Raw genomic sequence first — 14,879 nt, forward strand, 5'->3', positions numbered from 1 at the left:
GGAGGGAGGGAGGGAGGGAGGGAGGGAGGGAGGGAGGGAGGGAGGGAGGGGAGGGAGGGAGGGAAAAAGGGATAGAGGGGGAGGAAGGGAGCAGTCTGTGCTTGACGGACAGCTCTGACAGCACAGAGCAGCGTGGGGGTTCTGCATCTCTCCGTCTCCAGGATTAATCGCCTGGCCATCTAAATGAGCTACCTGGGCTGGGTATTATCTGCATAATTTAACTCTGCAAATTACAGAAGCACCTGCTAGGCGCACTAACAACAGTGGGAGGGAGAGGTAGGTGGGGAAGCTCTGACTCCAGACTCAATAATAGCATCAACCCTCCCCTCGAGAGCCACTGTGAGAGACACAGGCCGGATAGGCATGATGACGTCATAGCGAGAGTGGGAAAAGAAAATAACACAGAAGAACAGAGCATCGCACACTTACAGAGCTCAGTGATGCGGTTAGCTGATTGGTGTAGGAGGAAGGACCGTGACTGGACTGGAGAGACATGGTTGGCTCACTACTGATAACATTGATTACAGTCGTGCAGTCAATTATAGTCAACCTTAAAAAAAAAAAATTAAAATAAACTTTTATCGGAAGTTTATCTAAAACCCAAAACCTTGGGTACCTTCAGCCTGCATTGTAAAGAATGAGTATGTACTGTAAGATTTTATTCTATAGTTTAGGGATAAGCGACATAAGAGAGCGCTTTTTTTTTTTTAGGAACTCAGTCGGGGTCTCAACCTACTGTTGAGAGTTAGAATTGTCGAAAATATAAAAAGTGCAATTTCGACATGTGATTGTGCATCAGCGGTTTTTCTCTTCTTAATGTCAAGTCACTGACAGTCACTGACAGTCACTGACAGTCACTGACAGTCACTTAGTCATTGAGTCACTGACAGTCACTGAGTCAAGGACAGTCACTGAGTCAAGGACAGTCACTGACAGTCTCTGAGTCACTGAGTCATTGACTGTCACTGGGTCACTGACAGTCACAGACAGTCACTCCATTAGCCCATGTCACAGTGTTCATTTTGACAGCTATTTAGATTTATTTTGAGTCTTAAAATATATTTTTGAGTCATTTTCATCCTTCATTAGTTTTAGTTGTTACCAGTCGACTAAAACTCGGCACCATTTTATCCACATAATAGTCAGCGCATTTCCTGCCCCTTCTATTACATAATGAATATTTAATGTTGTGCACATTCAGATAGCCTTGTCTAACTAGGCCTACAATCCCTTTGAATATCTTAGCTGGAAACATTGTGGTAGATTGTAACCAATGCCAGCCATAATTAACCCTATAGGCTTTAAAGTCTTGGCTACAGGTTAAACCAATTTACAGCTCAGATTTTTCTCCCCATCATAATGTCAAAGCGGTTAAATAACAATGGTTTCCTTGAAAAGGGGAGAAATGTAGCTTTACAAAAATGCCATTTGTATACCAACTCATATTTGCGGACAACGGCAACACAGATGACTAGTAAAATAGAGCTTCTGATTTGATCAAAGCAAACATAGCTACATAAAAGTAAGGACAAAAAATGAGTAAACCTAGTTTCTAGTTGAGGTTAGTTACAAGTCCAGTGTCCTGGCTTCGCATCAGTTCAAAAGACTTAAGAGTGAGTGAAGAGACCTCCTGGGAGCTGTGTGGGAGAGCCAGGCAGGCAGATCAGTTCAGTCAGACCCCACACCTGAAAAATGTCAATTCTGCCAATAACAGGAATGCATTAAATATTCTGCATGCATGTTTAGGATTGGACAAAAAACAGATGAAAAGGAGGTTCATGTCAAATTAAAACATCCATTCGTCTCGTCACATTTTCATCGACTAAAATGAAAAGTTATTTGTAATGGTTATTTTTCCTCCTCTGATCTCGTGATCGTCCATAGTTCATCCAGGAATGGTAGGTTGTTGACGAGCATGTCTCCTCAAAGTTATTGTCGATGAAATGAACACTGCTATGTCAGCTAAAATGTTTTAGATTGGTAAATTAGTCTAGTCAGCGATCTAAACTTGTAGTAATCATGGGGTCTGACCTCCAGGGGGACTCGATGATTTTGTTCGTCACTCTCACTCAGATGTCGCTCCGACGTTTCCTGGTTACTAAAATTATAATAGTTTGCCGTAATTTCAGATTATGTGACATAACAGGGAGTATAGTGTAGAGAATCATTGTACCATCTAAACCGCTGTGAAATATCTTTTCCATAACCCCAAAAATATCATATCTCAGAATATACACTGAGTGTACAAAACATTGAGAACATAGACTGACCAGGTGAATCCAGGTGAAAGCTATGATCCCTTATTGATGTCACTTGTTAAATCCATTTCAAATCAGTGTAGATGAAGGGCGGGAAACAGGTTAAAAATATATATTTTTTAAACTTTAAACAACTGGGACATGGATTGTGAATGTGTGACATTAAGAGGACAAAATATTTAAGTGCATTTGAAAGGGGTAAGGTAGTACAGTAGTTGCCTGGTGCACCGGTTTGTGTCAAGAACTGCAACGCTGCTGGGTTTTTCACGCTCAACAGTTTCCCTGTATCTAGACTGGTCCACCACGCAAAAGGACATCCAGCCAATTTGACACAACTGTGGGAAGCATTGGAGTCAACATGGACCAGCATCCCTGTGGAATGCTTTCGACACCTTGTAGAGTCCCTGCCCCGAGACATTGAGGATGTTCTGAGGGCAAAAGGGGGGGGGGGTGCAACTCAAAATGAGGAAAGTATTTGTAATGCTTTCTATATATGAGAAACTCACTAACAGCCTGCGAGCTACTGGTCATGACCCTTAAACTAGCTTTCACTAAACACAGAGTAACATCAAGGCACCCAGTGCGCTCAGTGAAATCCAAACATGATTAGGAATAATTAGCCTAGGCGGAATGTGTGGTGTGAAACCGAGCACTGCCAGATCACTCAGTCAGTTGGAGTCCGACCGTTCCTACAGCTCCTCCTCCACTTGGATCAGTCCGACTGTTTGTAAGTAATTTATATATCTAACTCAGAGAGTTTAATCTAAATCCCAGGCCACCTAACTTGTGTTGCTTATAGATTGACCCTATTCCTTATTCATTCCTTTCGAGGAGACCGTTGGATCAAAATTGTAGAGGCGTCACCAAAAGCAGAAACCAGCTAGAATTATGCACTAACCTTTGTCAATCTCCATCAGATGACACTCCTAGGACATTATGTTATACAATACATGCATTTTTTGTTCCATCAAGTTCATATTTATATCCAAAAACAGCATTTTACAGTAGCGTGAAATTCAGATTTTTTCTTCTCTGAAATGCTTCCGGTGAACATAACAAAATTACTATTCGAAAACATTGGTAAATTATAATATTGTCATTCAAAGAATAATATATTATCATCTCGTAATTTCTACCGAATGGCCAGATCTCAAAATAACTTTACTGGGAAATCACATTTTGCAATAAACGGGGTGCTATGCTAAGAACAATAAGCTATGCTATACAGTTAGCATCATCTAATATCGATAATAACATTGTAAATATCCCCTTACCTTTGATTATCTCCATCAGAAGGCACTGCCAGGAATCCCAGGTCCAGAACAAATGTGGTTTCTTTTGACAAAGTTCATAATTTATGTCCAAATAACACCAAGTAGTTAGCGTTCATTATGCTCCAACAAAACGTGGTGGGGGGGGGTGTAAAATCACGCCGAAAAGCTAAAAAAACCTAGTAAATAATCTATTTACGTTCGTTCAAACATGTCAAACGTTGTTTAGCATTAATCTTTTGGTCCATTTTTAACGTTAAACATCAGTAATATTTTCACACAACCTATCCTATGTCTAGATAAACAATTATGACAAACTCACGCTTCTCAGATTTATGCGCAGGCGCAAAAAAATGAAGTGACGACATGTCAACTTCCTTGCATTCTAATTTGCTCTCTGTTTATCATAGACGCTTCAAACAACTTTATAAAGATCGTTGACATCTAGTGGAAGCCGTAGGAGTTGCGAAATGAATCCTTTCTCACTATGGTATCTATAAAACAATGACACTAAATAGTACAGTCACAAAATTCACATTTTTTTAAATCTATTTTTCACAGGTTTTTGCCTGCAATATGAGTTTTGTTATACTTACAGACACCATTCAAACTGTTTTAGAAAATTCAGAGTGTTTTCTATCCGAATGTGTTTATAATATGCATATCCTAGCTTCTGAGTTGGTGTAGGAGGCAGTTAAAAATGGGCACATATTTTTTTCAAAATGTCTCAATACTGCCCCCTAGCCCCAACAGGTTAACATGTTAGAACCCACAACTCAATATTCCATTAGAAGAAGTATCAGGCTGACTGTCGCTACTCTCCACTCAGGGTTCTGACTGTCTCTACTCTCCACTCAGCGTTCTGACTGTCGCTACTCAGCGTTCTGACTGTCGCTACTCTCCACTCAGCGTTCTGACTGTCGCTACTCTCCACTCAGCGTTCTGACTGTCGCTACTCTCCACTCAGAGTTCTGACTGTCGCTACTCTCCACTCAGCGTTCTGACTGTCGCTACTCTCCACTCAGCGTTCTGACTGTCGCTACTCTCCACTCAGCGTTCTGACTGTCGCTACTCTCCACTCAGCGTTCTGACTGTCGCTACTCTCCACTCAGCGTTCTGACTGTCCCTACTCTCCACTCAGCGTTCTGACTGTCGCTACTCTCCACTCAGCGTTCTGACTGTCCCTACTCTCCACTCAGCGTTCTGAATGTCCCTACTCTCCACTCAGCGTTCTGACTGTCCCTACTCTCCACTCAGCGTTCTGACTGTCGCTACTCTCCACTCAGCGTTCTGAATGTCGCTACTCTCCACTCAGCGTTCTGAATGTCCCTACTCTCCACTCAGCGTTCTGAATGTCCCTACTCTCCACTCAGCGTTCTGACTGTCGCTACTCTCCACTCAGCGTTCTGACTGTCGCTACTCTCCACTCAGCGTTCTGACTGTCGCTACTCTCCACTCAGCGTTCTAACAAAAAGGTTCCACCTTCCAAAATGAGTCATTGAGTGAGAAATGGTCTAACAATCAACCATGTACTATCCCGATGTGTAACTTACTGTAAACACAGTACTATCACAATGTGTAACCTACTGTAAACACAGTACTATCACAATGTGTAACTTACTGTAAACACAGTACTATCACAATGTGTAACCTACTGTAAACACAGTACTATCACCTACTGTACATTTTAGTCATTTAGCAAATGCTCTTATCCAGAGCGACGTACAGTAGTGAATGCATACATTTCATTTCATACATTTTTTTTTCTGTGCTGGCCCCCCGTGGGAATCGAACCCACAAACCTGGCGTTGCAAACACCAAGCTCTACCAACTGAGCCACAGGGAAGACACGATACTATCACGATGTGTAACCTACTGTAAGCACTGAAGTGTACTGTATATACTCACGGTCTATTGTCAGCATCAGAATGGCTAAATATCTGGAGGGCCTTTTCCAGTACTGTAAAGCATTTCCGTGGACCAAAGTAATTTAAACCGCTTTGTTTCACAGCACACCACTTTGCGAAATCAATAAATATCAATCTCTACCAATAGCTAGCTCCCTCAAAAGACCTACATGTCTGATGGTTTCCTCTCTATAGAAGAGAGACTGGGCTCCTGCTGTTGCCTGACAACACCTTAAACAGCCTTGAGCCATTCGCCAGGGAATGGAGGTGATATAGACAGGCTTTGTAAAGGAAAACGTCCTTCAGGACTGCTTGCCAAATGGTATCCTCTCTATAATATAGTGCACTACTTTTATGGGCTAAAAAAGTAATAGTCTATGGGGACTCTGGTCAAAAGTAGTGCACTTTAAAAGGAAAAGGTTTCCATTTGGGACAAACTTTAAAGGGAAAAGGTTTCCATTTGGGACACATCCATTCTACTGGACATTCCCAAACTGATACTATTGCTGGGCTAAACATCCTTTGAAACTACCTCTTCAGTCTGACTGGGAGATTTCCTCCAAAGATGATATTTTATTGATTTCCACGAGCTAAAAGCCAAGTGAACACAGTAAAGGCACAGCCCGCCACAGAAATGCTCTCCAGTTCTGCTACAGTGGGTGCTTGCAACCTTTTACAGTGTACAGAGAGACTCAATGGGATAAGCTAATGCCCTTCACTCAGGAGGAAGTTTTCACATACAGTTCGTCACCTTCATTCCCAGACATGTAATCTAGGTAGATGCTCTTTATCAAAGTGATTTACAGATAGAAGCCTTAGTTGCTTACATATATTTTTGGACTTATAAATTAATGATATGTAACCAGTGATTCTTGAAGAATATAAATGCATCATGAGCTTAGTTCTATCGTCAGAGAAGGGCTATACCTGCCTCGATATGAGAGAGAGAGAGAGAGAGAGAGAGAGAGAGAGAGAGAGAGAGAGAGAGAGAGAGAGAGAGAGAGAGAGAGAGAGAGAGAGAGAGGCTATTCCTGTGTGTATTCCTCCCATCTTTCTCCCTTATCTTTCTAATCACATAACTGACGTTTACCTTCGCTACGGGCGAAATCACTTTCGCCCATTTAATAACGGATATCTAATAAGATCAAGCACTAACAGACTGGCTTGATGGCTCTCGCATCATCATCGATGATGAAGAAGATATCTGTAGCGGTGCCAGACAATGGAGAACTCCTGTAGCACGACCTACTTCCTGCTGTAGCACGACCTACTTCCTGCTGTAGCACGACCTACTTCCTGCTGTAGCACGACTTACTTCCTGCTGTAGCACGACCTACTTCCTGCTGTAGCACGACCTACTTCCTGCTGTAGCACGACCTACTTCCTTAGCACGACCTACTTCCTGCTGTAGCACGACCTACTTCCTGCGTAGCACGACCTACTTCCTGGAGGAGGGGTGGCAGGTAGCCTAGCGGTTAGAGCATTGGGCCAGTAACCGAAAGTGTAGCTGGATCGAATCCCTGAGCTGACAAGGTAAAAATCTGTCGTCCTGAGCAAGGCCGTTAACCCACTGTTCCCCTGAGCAAGGCCGTTAACCCACTGTTCCCCTGAGCAAGGCCGTTAACCCACTGTTCCCCTGAACAAGGCCGTTAACCCACTGTTCCCCTGAACAAGGCCGTTAACCCACTGTTCCCCTGAACAAGGCCGTTAACCCACTGTTCCCCTGAACAAGGCCGTTAACCCACTGTTCCCCGGGGCGCCGAAGACGTGGATATTGATTAAAGCAGCCCCCCCAACATCTCTCTGATTCAGAGGGGTTGGGTTAAATACAGAAGACACATTTCAGTTGAAAGCAGTCAGTTATACAACTGAAATGGTATCCCCCTTTCCCTTTCCAACTGACTAGGTATCCCCCTTTCCCTTTACAACTGACTAGGTATCCCCCTTTCCCTTTCCAACTGACTAGGTATCCCCCCTTTCCCTTTCCAACTGACTAGGTATCCCCCTTTCCCTTTCCAACTGACTAGGTATCCCCCCTTTCCCTTTCCAACTGACTAGGTATCCCCCCTTTCCAACTGACTAGGTATCCCCCTTTCCCTTTCCAACTGACTAGGTATCCCCCTTTCCCTTTACAACTGACTAGGCATCCCCCCTTTCCCTTTCCAACTGACTAGGTATCCCCTTTCCCTTTCCAACTGACTAGGTATCCCCCCTTTCCCTTTACAACTGACTAGGTATCCCCCTTTCCCTTTACAACTGACTAGGTATCCCCCCTTTCCCTTTCCAACTGACTAGGTATCCCCCCTTTCCCTTTCCAACTGACTAGGTATCCCCCTTTCCCTGTACAACTGACTAGGTATCCCTCCTTTACAACTGACTAGGTATCCCCCCTTTCCCTTTCCAACTGACTAGGTATCCCCCCTTTCCAACTGACTAGATATCCCCCCTTTCCCTTTCCAACTGACTAGGTATCCCCCCTTTCCCTGTACAACTGACTAGGTATCCCCCTTTCCAACTGACTAGGTATCCCCCCTTTCCCTTTCCAACTGACTAGGTATCCCCCTTTCCAACTGACTAGGTACCCCCTTTCCAACTGACTAGGTATCCCCCTTTCCCTTTCCAACTGACTAGGTATCCCCCTTTCCCTTTCCAACTGACTAGGTATCCCCTTTTCCCTTTACAACTGACTAGGTATCCCCCTTTCCAACTGACTAGGTATCCCCCCTTTCCCTTTCCAACTGACTAGGTATCCCCCCTTTCCAACTGACTAGGTATCCCCCCTTTCCAACTGACTAGGTATCCCCCTTTCCCTGTACAACTGACTAGGTATCCCCCTTTCCAACTGACTAGGTATCCCCCCGTTCCCTTTCCAACTGACTAGATATCCCCCCTTTCCCTTTACAACTGACTAGGTATCCCCCTTTCCAACTGACTAGGTATCCCCCTTTCCAACTGACTAGGTATCCCCCTTTCCAACTGACTAGGTATCCCCCCTTTCCAACTGACTAGGTATCCCCCTTTCCAACTGACTAGGTATCCCCCTTTCCCTTTCCAACTGACTAGGTATCCCCCTTTCCCTGTACAACTGACTAGGGTTCCCCCTTTCCCTGTACAACTGACTAGGTATCCCCCTTTCCCTGTACAACTGACTAGGTATCCCCCTTTCCCTTTCCAACTGACTAGGTATCCCCCTTTCCAACTGACTAGGTATCCCCCTTTACAACTGACTAGGTATCCCCCTTTCCCTGTACAACTGACTAGGTATCCCCCTTTCCCTTTCCAACTGACTAGGTATCCTCCTTTCCAACTGACTAGATATGCCCCTTTCCAACTGACTAGGTATCCCCCCTTTCCAACTGACTAGGTATCCCCCCTTTCCAACTGACTAGGTATCCCCCCTTTCCCTTTCCAACTGACTAGATATCCCCCTTTCCAACTGACTAGGTATCCCCCTTTCCAACTGACTAGATATCCCCCTTTCCAACTGACTAGGTATCCCCCCTTTCCAACTGACTAGGTATCCCCCCTTTCCAACTGACTAGGTATCCCCCCTTTCCAACTGACTAGGTATCCCCCTTTCCCTTTCCAACTGACTAGGTATCCCCCCTTTCCAACTGACTAGGTATCCCCCCTTTCCAACTGACTAGGTATCCCCCCTTTCCAACTGACTAGGTATCCCCCTTTCCCTTTCCAACTGACTAGATATCCCCCTTTCCAACTGACTAGGTATCCCCCCTTTCCAACTGACTAGGTATCCCCCTTTCCAACTGACTAGGTATCCCCCTTTCCCTTTCCAACTGACTAGGTATCCCCCTTTCCCTGTACAACTGACTAGGTATCCCCCTTTCCAACTGACTAGGTATCCCCCTTTCCCTTTCCAACTGACTAGGTATCCCCCTTTCCCTGTACAACTGACTAGGTATCCCCCTTTCCCTTTCCAACTGACTAGGTATCCCCCTTTCCAACTGACTAGATATCCCCCTTTCCAACTGACTAGGTATCCCCCCTTTCCAACTGACTAGGTATCCCCCCTTTCCAACTGACTAGGTATCCCCCTTTCCAACTGACTAGGTATCCCCCCTTTCCAACTGACTAGATATCCCCCTTTCCAACTGACTAGGTATCCCCCCTTTCCCTTTCCAACTGACTAGGTATCCCCCTTTCCCTTTCCAACTGACTAGGTATCCCCCTTTCCCTTTACAACTGACTAGGTATCCCTCCTTTCCCTTTCCAACTGACTAGGTATCCCCCTTTCCCTGTACAACTGACTAGGTATCCCCCTTTCCCTGTACAACTGACTAGGTATCCCCCTTTCCCTGTACAACTGACTAGGTATCCCCCTTTCCCTTTCCAACTGACTAGGTATCCCCCTTTCCCTGTACAACTGACTAGGTATCCCCCTTTCCCTTTACAACTGACTAGGTATCCCCCTTTCCCTTTCCAACTGACTAGGTATCCCCCTTTCCAACTGACTAGGTATCCCCCCTTTCCCTTTCCAACTGACTAGGTATCCCCCTTTCCCTGTACAACTGACTAGGTATCCCCCTTTCCCTTTACAACTGACTAGGTATCCCCCTTTCCATCTGACTAGGTATCCCCCCTTTCCCTTTCCAACTGACTAGGTATCCCCCCTTTCCCTGTACAACTGACTAGGTATCCCCCTTTCCCTTTCCAACTGACTAGGTATCCCCCTTTCCCTTTACAACTGACTAGGTATCCCCCTTTCCAACTGACTAGGTATCCCCCCTTTCCCTTTCCAACTGACTAGGTATCCCCCTTTCCAACTGACTAGATATCCCCCTTTCCAACTGACTAGATATCCCCCTTTCCAACTGACTAGGTATCCCCCTTTCCAACTGACTAGGTATCCCCCTTTCCAACTGACTAGATATCCCCCTTTCCAACTGACTAGATATCCCCCTTTCCAACTGACTAGGTATCCCCCTTTCCAACTGACTAGGTATCCCCCTTTCCAACTGACTAGGTATCCCCCTTTCCCTTTCCAACTGACTAGGTATCCCCCTTCCCCTTTCCAACTGACTAGGTATCCCCCTTTCCCTTTCCAACTGACTAGGTATCCCCCTTTCCCTTTCCAACTGACTAGGTATCCCTCTTTCCCTTTCCAACTGACTAGGTATCCCCCTTTCCAACTGACTAGGTATCCCCTTTCCCTGTCCAACTGACTAGGTATCCCCCTTTCTGTAATGTGTAAATATGAGACTATTATGTAAAACATGTCCATTGTTCAGAAATCAGATTGTAATAATCAACATATTTTTAAGCAAATCTTCCTTAAAACTTTTGTTTTATATTTCTGGATATATTGGCCATGGATGTGCATAAGTCATTTTATTGTATCACCCAGCACTAGCGTCAAACCCAGTCCCTTACATTGAACTCACTTGAATGTGGCATCATGGGCGTGTAGACCTTGGGGTCGATGGTGCCCATGGGTGGAGGCAGGAGAGGGTTGGCGAAGCTTCGTAGGGGGTGCGTGGGCCGGACGCAGGCAGTGGGGATGGTACGGGTCGAGGTACCTCCAACCTCCTCTGTGCCAGGGAGAGAGAGCTCCCCTTTACCTCCTACACCTGGCTGACTGCTACTGCTGCTAATCAAGGTCTGCTGCTGTACTCCCAGCGTGGTGCTGCCCTCTGTCAATATCGCTGCACAGAGAGAGACAGAGAAACACATTAGTTAGTTAGTTAGTTAGTTAGTTAGTTAGTTAGTTAGTAAATTAGTCAGTAAATTAGTTAGTAAATTAGTTAGTAAATTAGTTAGTAAATTAGTTAGTTAGTTAGTTAGTAAATTAGTTTCTTTGTTAGTTAGTTAGTTAGTTCGTTAGTTAATTAATTAGTTAGTTCGTTAGTTAATTAGTTAGTTAGTTAGTTAGTTAGATAGTCAATTAGTTAGTTTCATCTGTTAGTTAGTTAATTAGTAAATTAGTTAGTTAGTTAGTTCCACCTATTAGTTAGTTAGTTAGTTAATGAGTAAGTTAATTAGACAATTAGTAAGTTAGTTAGTTAGTAAGTTAGTTAGTAAATTAGTTTGTTTGTTAGTTAGTTAGTTAGTTAGTTAGTAAATTAGTTAGTTCCATCTGTTAGTTAGTTAATTAGTAAGTTAGTTAATTAGTTAGTTAGTTAGTTAGTTCCACCAGTTAGTTAGTTAGTTAGTTAGTTAGTTAGTTAGTTAGTTAGTTAGTTAGTTAATGAGTAAGTTAGTTAGACAATTAGTAAGTTAGTTAGTTAGTAAATTTGTTTGTTAGTTAGTTAGTTAGTTAGTTAGTTAGTTAGTTAGTTAGTTAGTTAGTTAGTTAGTTAGTTAGTTAGTTAGTTAGATAGATAGATAGATAGATAGTAAATTGGTTAGTTCCATCTGTTAGTTAGTTAATTAGTAAGTTAGTTAATTAGTTAGTTAGTTCCACCTGTTAGTTAGTTAGTTAGTTAGTTAGTTAGTTAATGAGTAAGTTAGTTAGACAATTAGTAAGTTAGTTAGTTAGTTAGTTAGTTAGTTAGTTAGTTAGTTAGTAAATTAGTTAGTAAATTAGTTAGTAAATTAGTTAGTAAATTAGTTAGTAAATTAGTTTGTTAGTTAGTAAATTAGTTGGTTAGTTAGTTAGTTAGTAAATTAGTTAGTGAATTAGTTAGTAAATTAGTTAGTAAATTAGTTAGTTAGTTAGTAAATTAGTTAGTTAGTTAGTTAGTTAGTAAATTAGTTTGTTTGTTAGTTAGTTAGTTAGTTAGTTAGTTAGTTAGTTAGTTAATTCGTTAGTTAGGTAGTTAGATAGTAAATTAGTTAGTTTCATCAGTTAGTTAGTTAATTAGTAAATTAGTTAGTTAGTTAGTTCCACCTATTAGTTAGGTAATGAGTAAGTTAGTTAGACAATTAGTAAGTTAGTTAGTTAGTAAATTAGTTAGTAAATTAGTTAGTTAGTTAGTTAGTAAATTAGTTAGTTCGTTAGTTAGTTAGTAAATTGGTTTGTTTGTTAGTTAGTTAGTTAGTTCGTTAGTTAGTAAATTTGTTAGTTCCACCTGTTAGTTAGTTAATTAGTAAGTTAGTTAGTTCCACCTGCTAGTTAGTTAGTTAGTTAGTTAGTTAGTTAGTTAGTTAGTTAGTTAGTTAGACAATTAGTAAGTTAGTTAGTTAATTAGTTAATTATTTAGTTAATTAGTTGGTTCCACCAGTTAGTTAGTTAGTTAGTTAGTTAGTTAGTTAGTTAGTTATAGTTAGTTAGTTAGTTAGTTAGTTAGTTAGTTAATTAGTAAGTTAGTTAGACAATTAGTAAGTTAGTTAGTTAATTAGTTAGTTAGTTAATTAGTAAGTTAGTTAGACAATTAGTAAGTTAGTTAGTTAATTAGTTAGTTAGGTAGTTCCACCTGTTAGTTAGTTAATTAGTAAGTTAGTAAATTAGTTTGTTAGTTAGTAAATTAGTTGGTTAGTTAGTTAGTTAGTAAATTAGTTAGTAAATTAGTTAGTAAATTAGTTAGTAAATTAGTTAGTTAGTTAGTAAATTAGTTAGTTAGTTAGTTAGTTAGTAAATTAGTTTGTTTGTTAGTTAGTTAGTTAGTTAGTTAGTTAGTTAGTTAATTCGTTAGTTAGGTAGTTAGATAGTAAATTAGTTAGTTTCATCAGTTAGTTAGTTAATTAGTAAATTAGTTAGTTAGTTAGTTCCACCTATTAGTTAGGTAATGAGTAAGTTAGTTAGACAATTAGTAAGTTAGTTAGTTAGTAAATTAGTTAGTAAATTAGTTAGTTAGTTAGTTAGTAAATTAGTTAGTTCGTTAGTTAGTTAGTAAATTAGTTTGTTTGTTAGTTAGTTAGTTAGTTAGTTAGTTAGTAAATTAGTTAGTTCCACCTGTTAGTTAGTTAATTAGTAAGTTAGTTAGTTCCACCTGCTAGTTAGTTAGTTAGTTAGTTAGTTAGTTAGTTAGTTAGTTAGTTAGTTAGTTAGACAATTAGTAAGTTAGTTAGTTAATTAGTTAATTATTTAGTTAATTAGTTGGTTCCACCAGTTAGTTAGTTAGTTAGTTAGTTAGTTAGTTAGTTAGTTAGTTAGTTAGTTAGTTAGTTAGTTAGTTAGTTAGTTAGTTAGTTAATTAGTAAGTTAGTTAGACAATTAGTAAGTTAGTTAGTTAATTAGTTAGTTAGTTAATTAGTAAGTTAGTTAGACAATTAGTAAGTTAGTTAGTTAATTAGTTAGTTAGGTAGTTCCACCTGTTAGTTAGTTAATTAGTAAGTTAGTTAATTAGTTAGTTAGTTAATTAGTAAGTTAGTTAGACAATTAGTAAGTTAGTTAGACAATTAGTTAGTTAGTTCGTTAGTTCCACCAGTTAGTTAGTTAATTAGTTAATTTGTTAGTTAATTAGTTAGTTCCACCAGTTAGTTAGTTAGTTAGTTAGTTAGTTACACCTGTCAGTTAGATAATTAGTTAATTAGTGAGAGAGAGAGTGAATTAGTTAGTTAATTAGTTAGTTCCACCTGTTAGTTAATTAGTTAGCTAGTTCCACTGGTTAGTTATTATATTATAGTTGTCTTTGATCTATATATTGTAGCTATAAAAAACACAAAAAATGATCAAAATAGAAGTAAATTTGTCTGTGTGTACTCTCTAGTATCTGGACAGTAACCTCATGCTGAGAGACCCAGGCTGTCCTACTCCTAGTAACCTCATGCTGAGAGACCCAGGCTGTCCTACTCCTAGTAACCTCATGCTGAGAGACCCAGGCTGTCCTACTCCTAGTAACCTCATGCTGAGAGACCCAGGCTGTCCTACTCCTAGTAACCTCATGCTGAAAGACCCAGGCTGTCCTACTCCTAGTAACCTCATGCTGAGAGACCCAGGCTGTCCTACTCCTAGTAACCTCATGCTGAGAGACCCAGGCTGTCCTACTCCTAGTAACCTCATGCTGAGAGACCCAGGCTGTCCTACTCCTAGTAACCTCATGCTGAGAGACCCAGGCTGTCCTACTCCTAGTAACCTCATGCTGAGAGACCCAGGCTTTCCTACTCCTAGTAACCTCATGCTGAGAGACCCAGGCTGTCCTACTCCTAGTAACCTCATGCTGAGAGACCCAGGCTGTCCTACTCCTAGTAACCTCATGCTGAGAGACCCAGGCTGTCCTACTCCTAGTAACCTCATGCTGAGAGACCCAGGCTGTCCTACTCCTAGTAACCTCATGCTGAGAGACCCAGGCTGTCCTACTCCTAGTAACCTCATGCTAAGAGACCCAGGCTGTCCTACTCCTAGTAACCTCATGCTGAGAGACCCAGGCTGTCCTACTCCTAGTAAACTCATGCTGAGAGACCCAGGCTGTCCTACTCCTAGTAACCTCATGCTGAGAGACCCAGGCTGTCCTACTCCTAGTAACCTCACCCTAACCCTAACCCAGGCTGCCCTACTCCTAGTAACCTCATGCTGAGAGACCCAGGCTGCCCTACTCCTAGTA

The 14,879-nt window shown here is 41.6% G+C and overlaps 1 protein-coding gene across 1 annotated transcript in view; it reads right to left on the bottom strand.

The window, feature by feature from the left end:
- Positions 1–14,879, bottom strand: part of LOC106591943 (netrin receptor DCC) — a 384,214-nt gene that overhangs the window by 17,335 nt on the left and 352,000 nt on the right. The window contains 1 exon segment of the mRNA XM_045703220.1: positions 10,839–11,099. Within this exon segment, the coding sequence (XP_045559176.1) occupies positions 10,839–11,099 (261 nt within the window).

This window comes from Salmo salar, chromosome ssa01 (genome assembly GCF_905237065.1).
Source record: "Salmo salar chromosome ssa01, Ssal_v3.1, whole genome shotgun sequence".
Classification (NCBI taxonomy): Eukaryota; Metazoa; Chordata; class Actinopteri; order Salmoniformes; family Salmonidae; genus Salmo; species Salmo salar.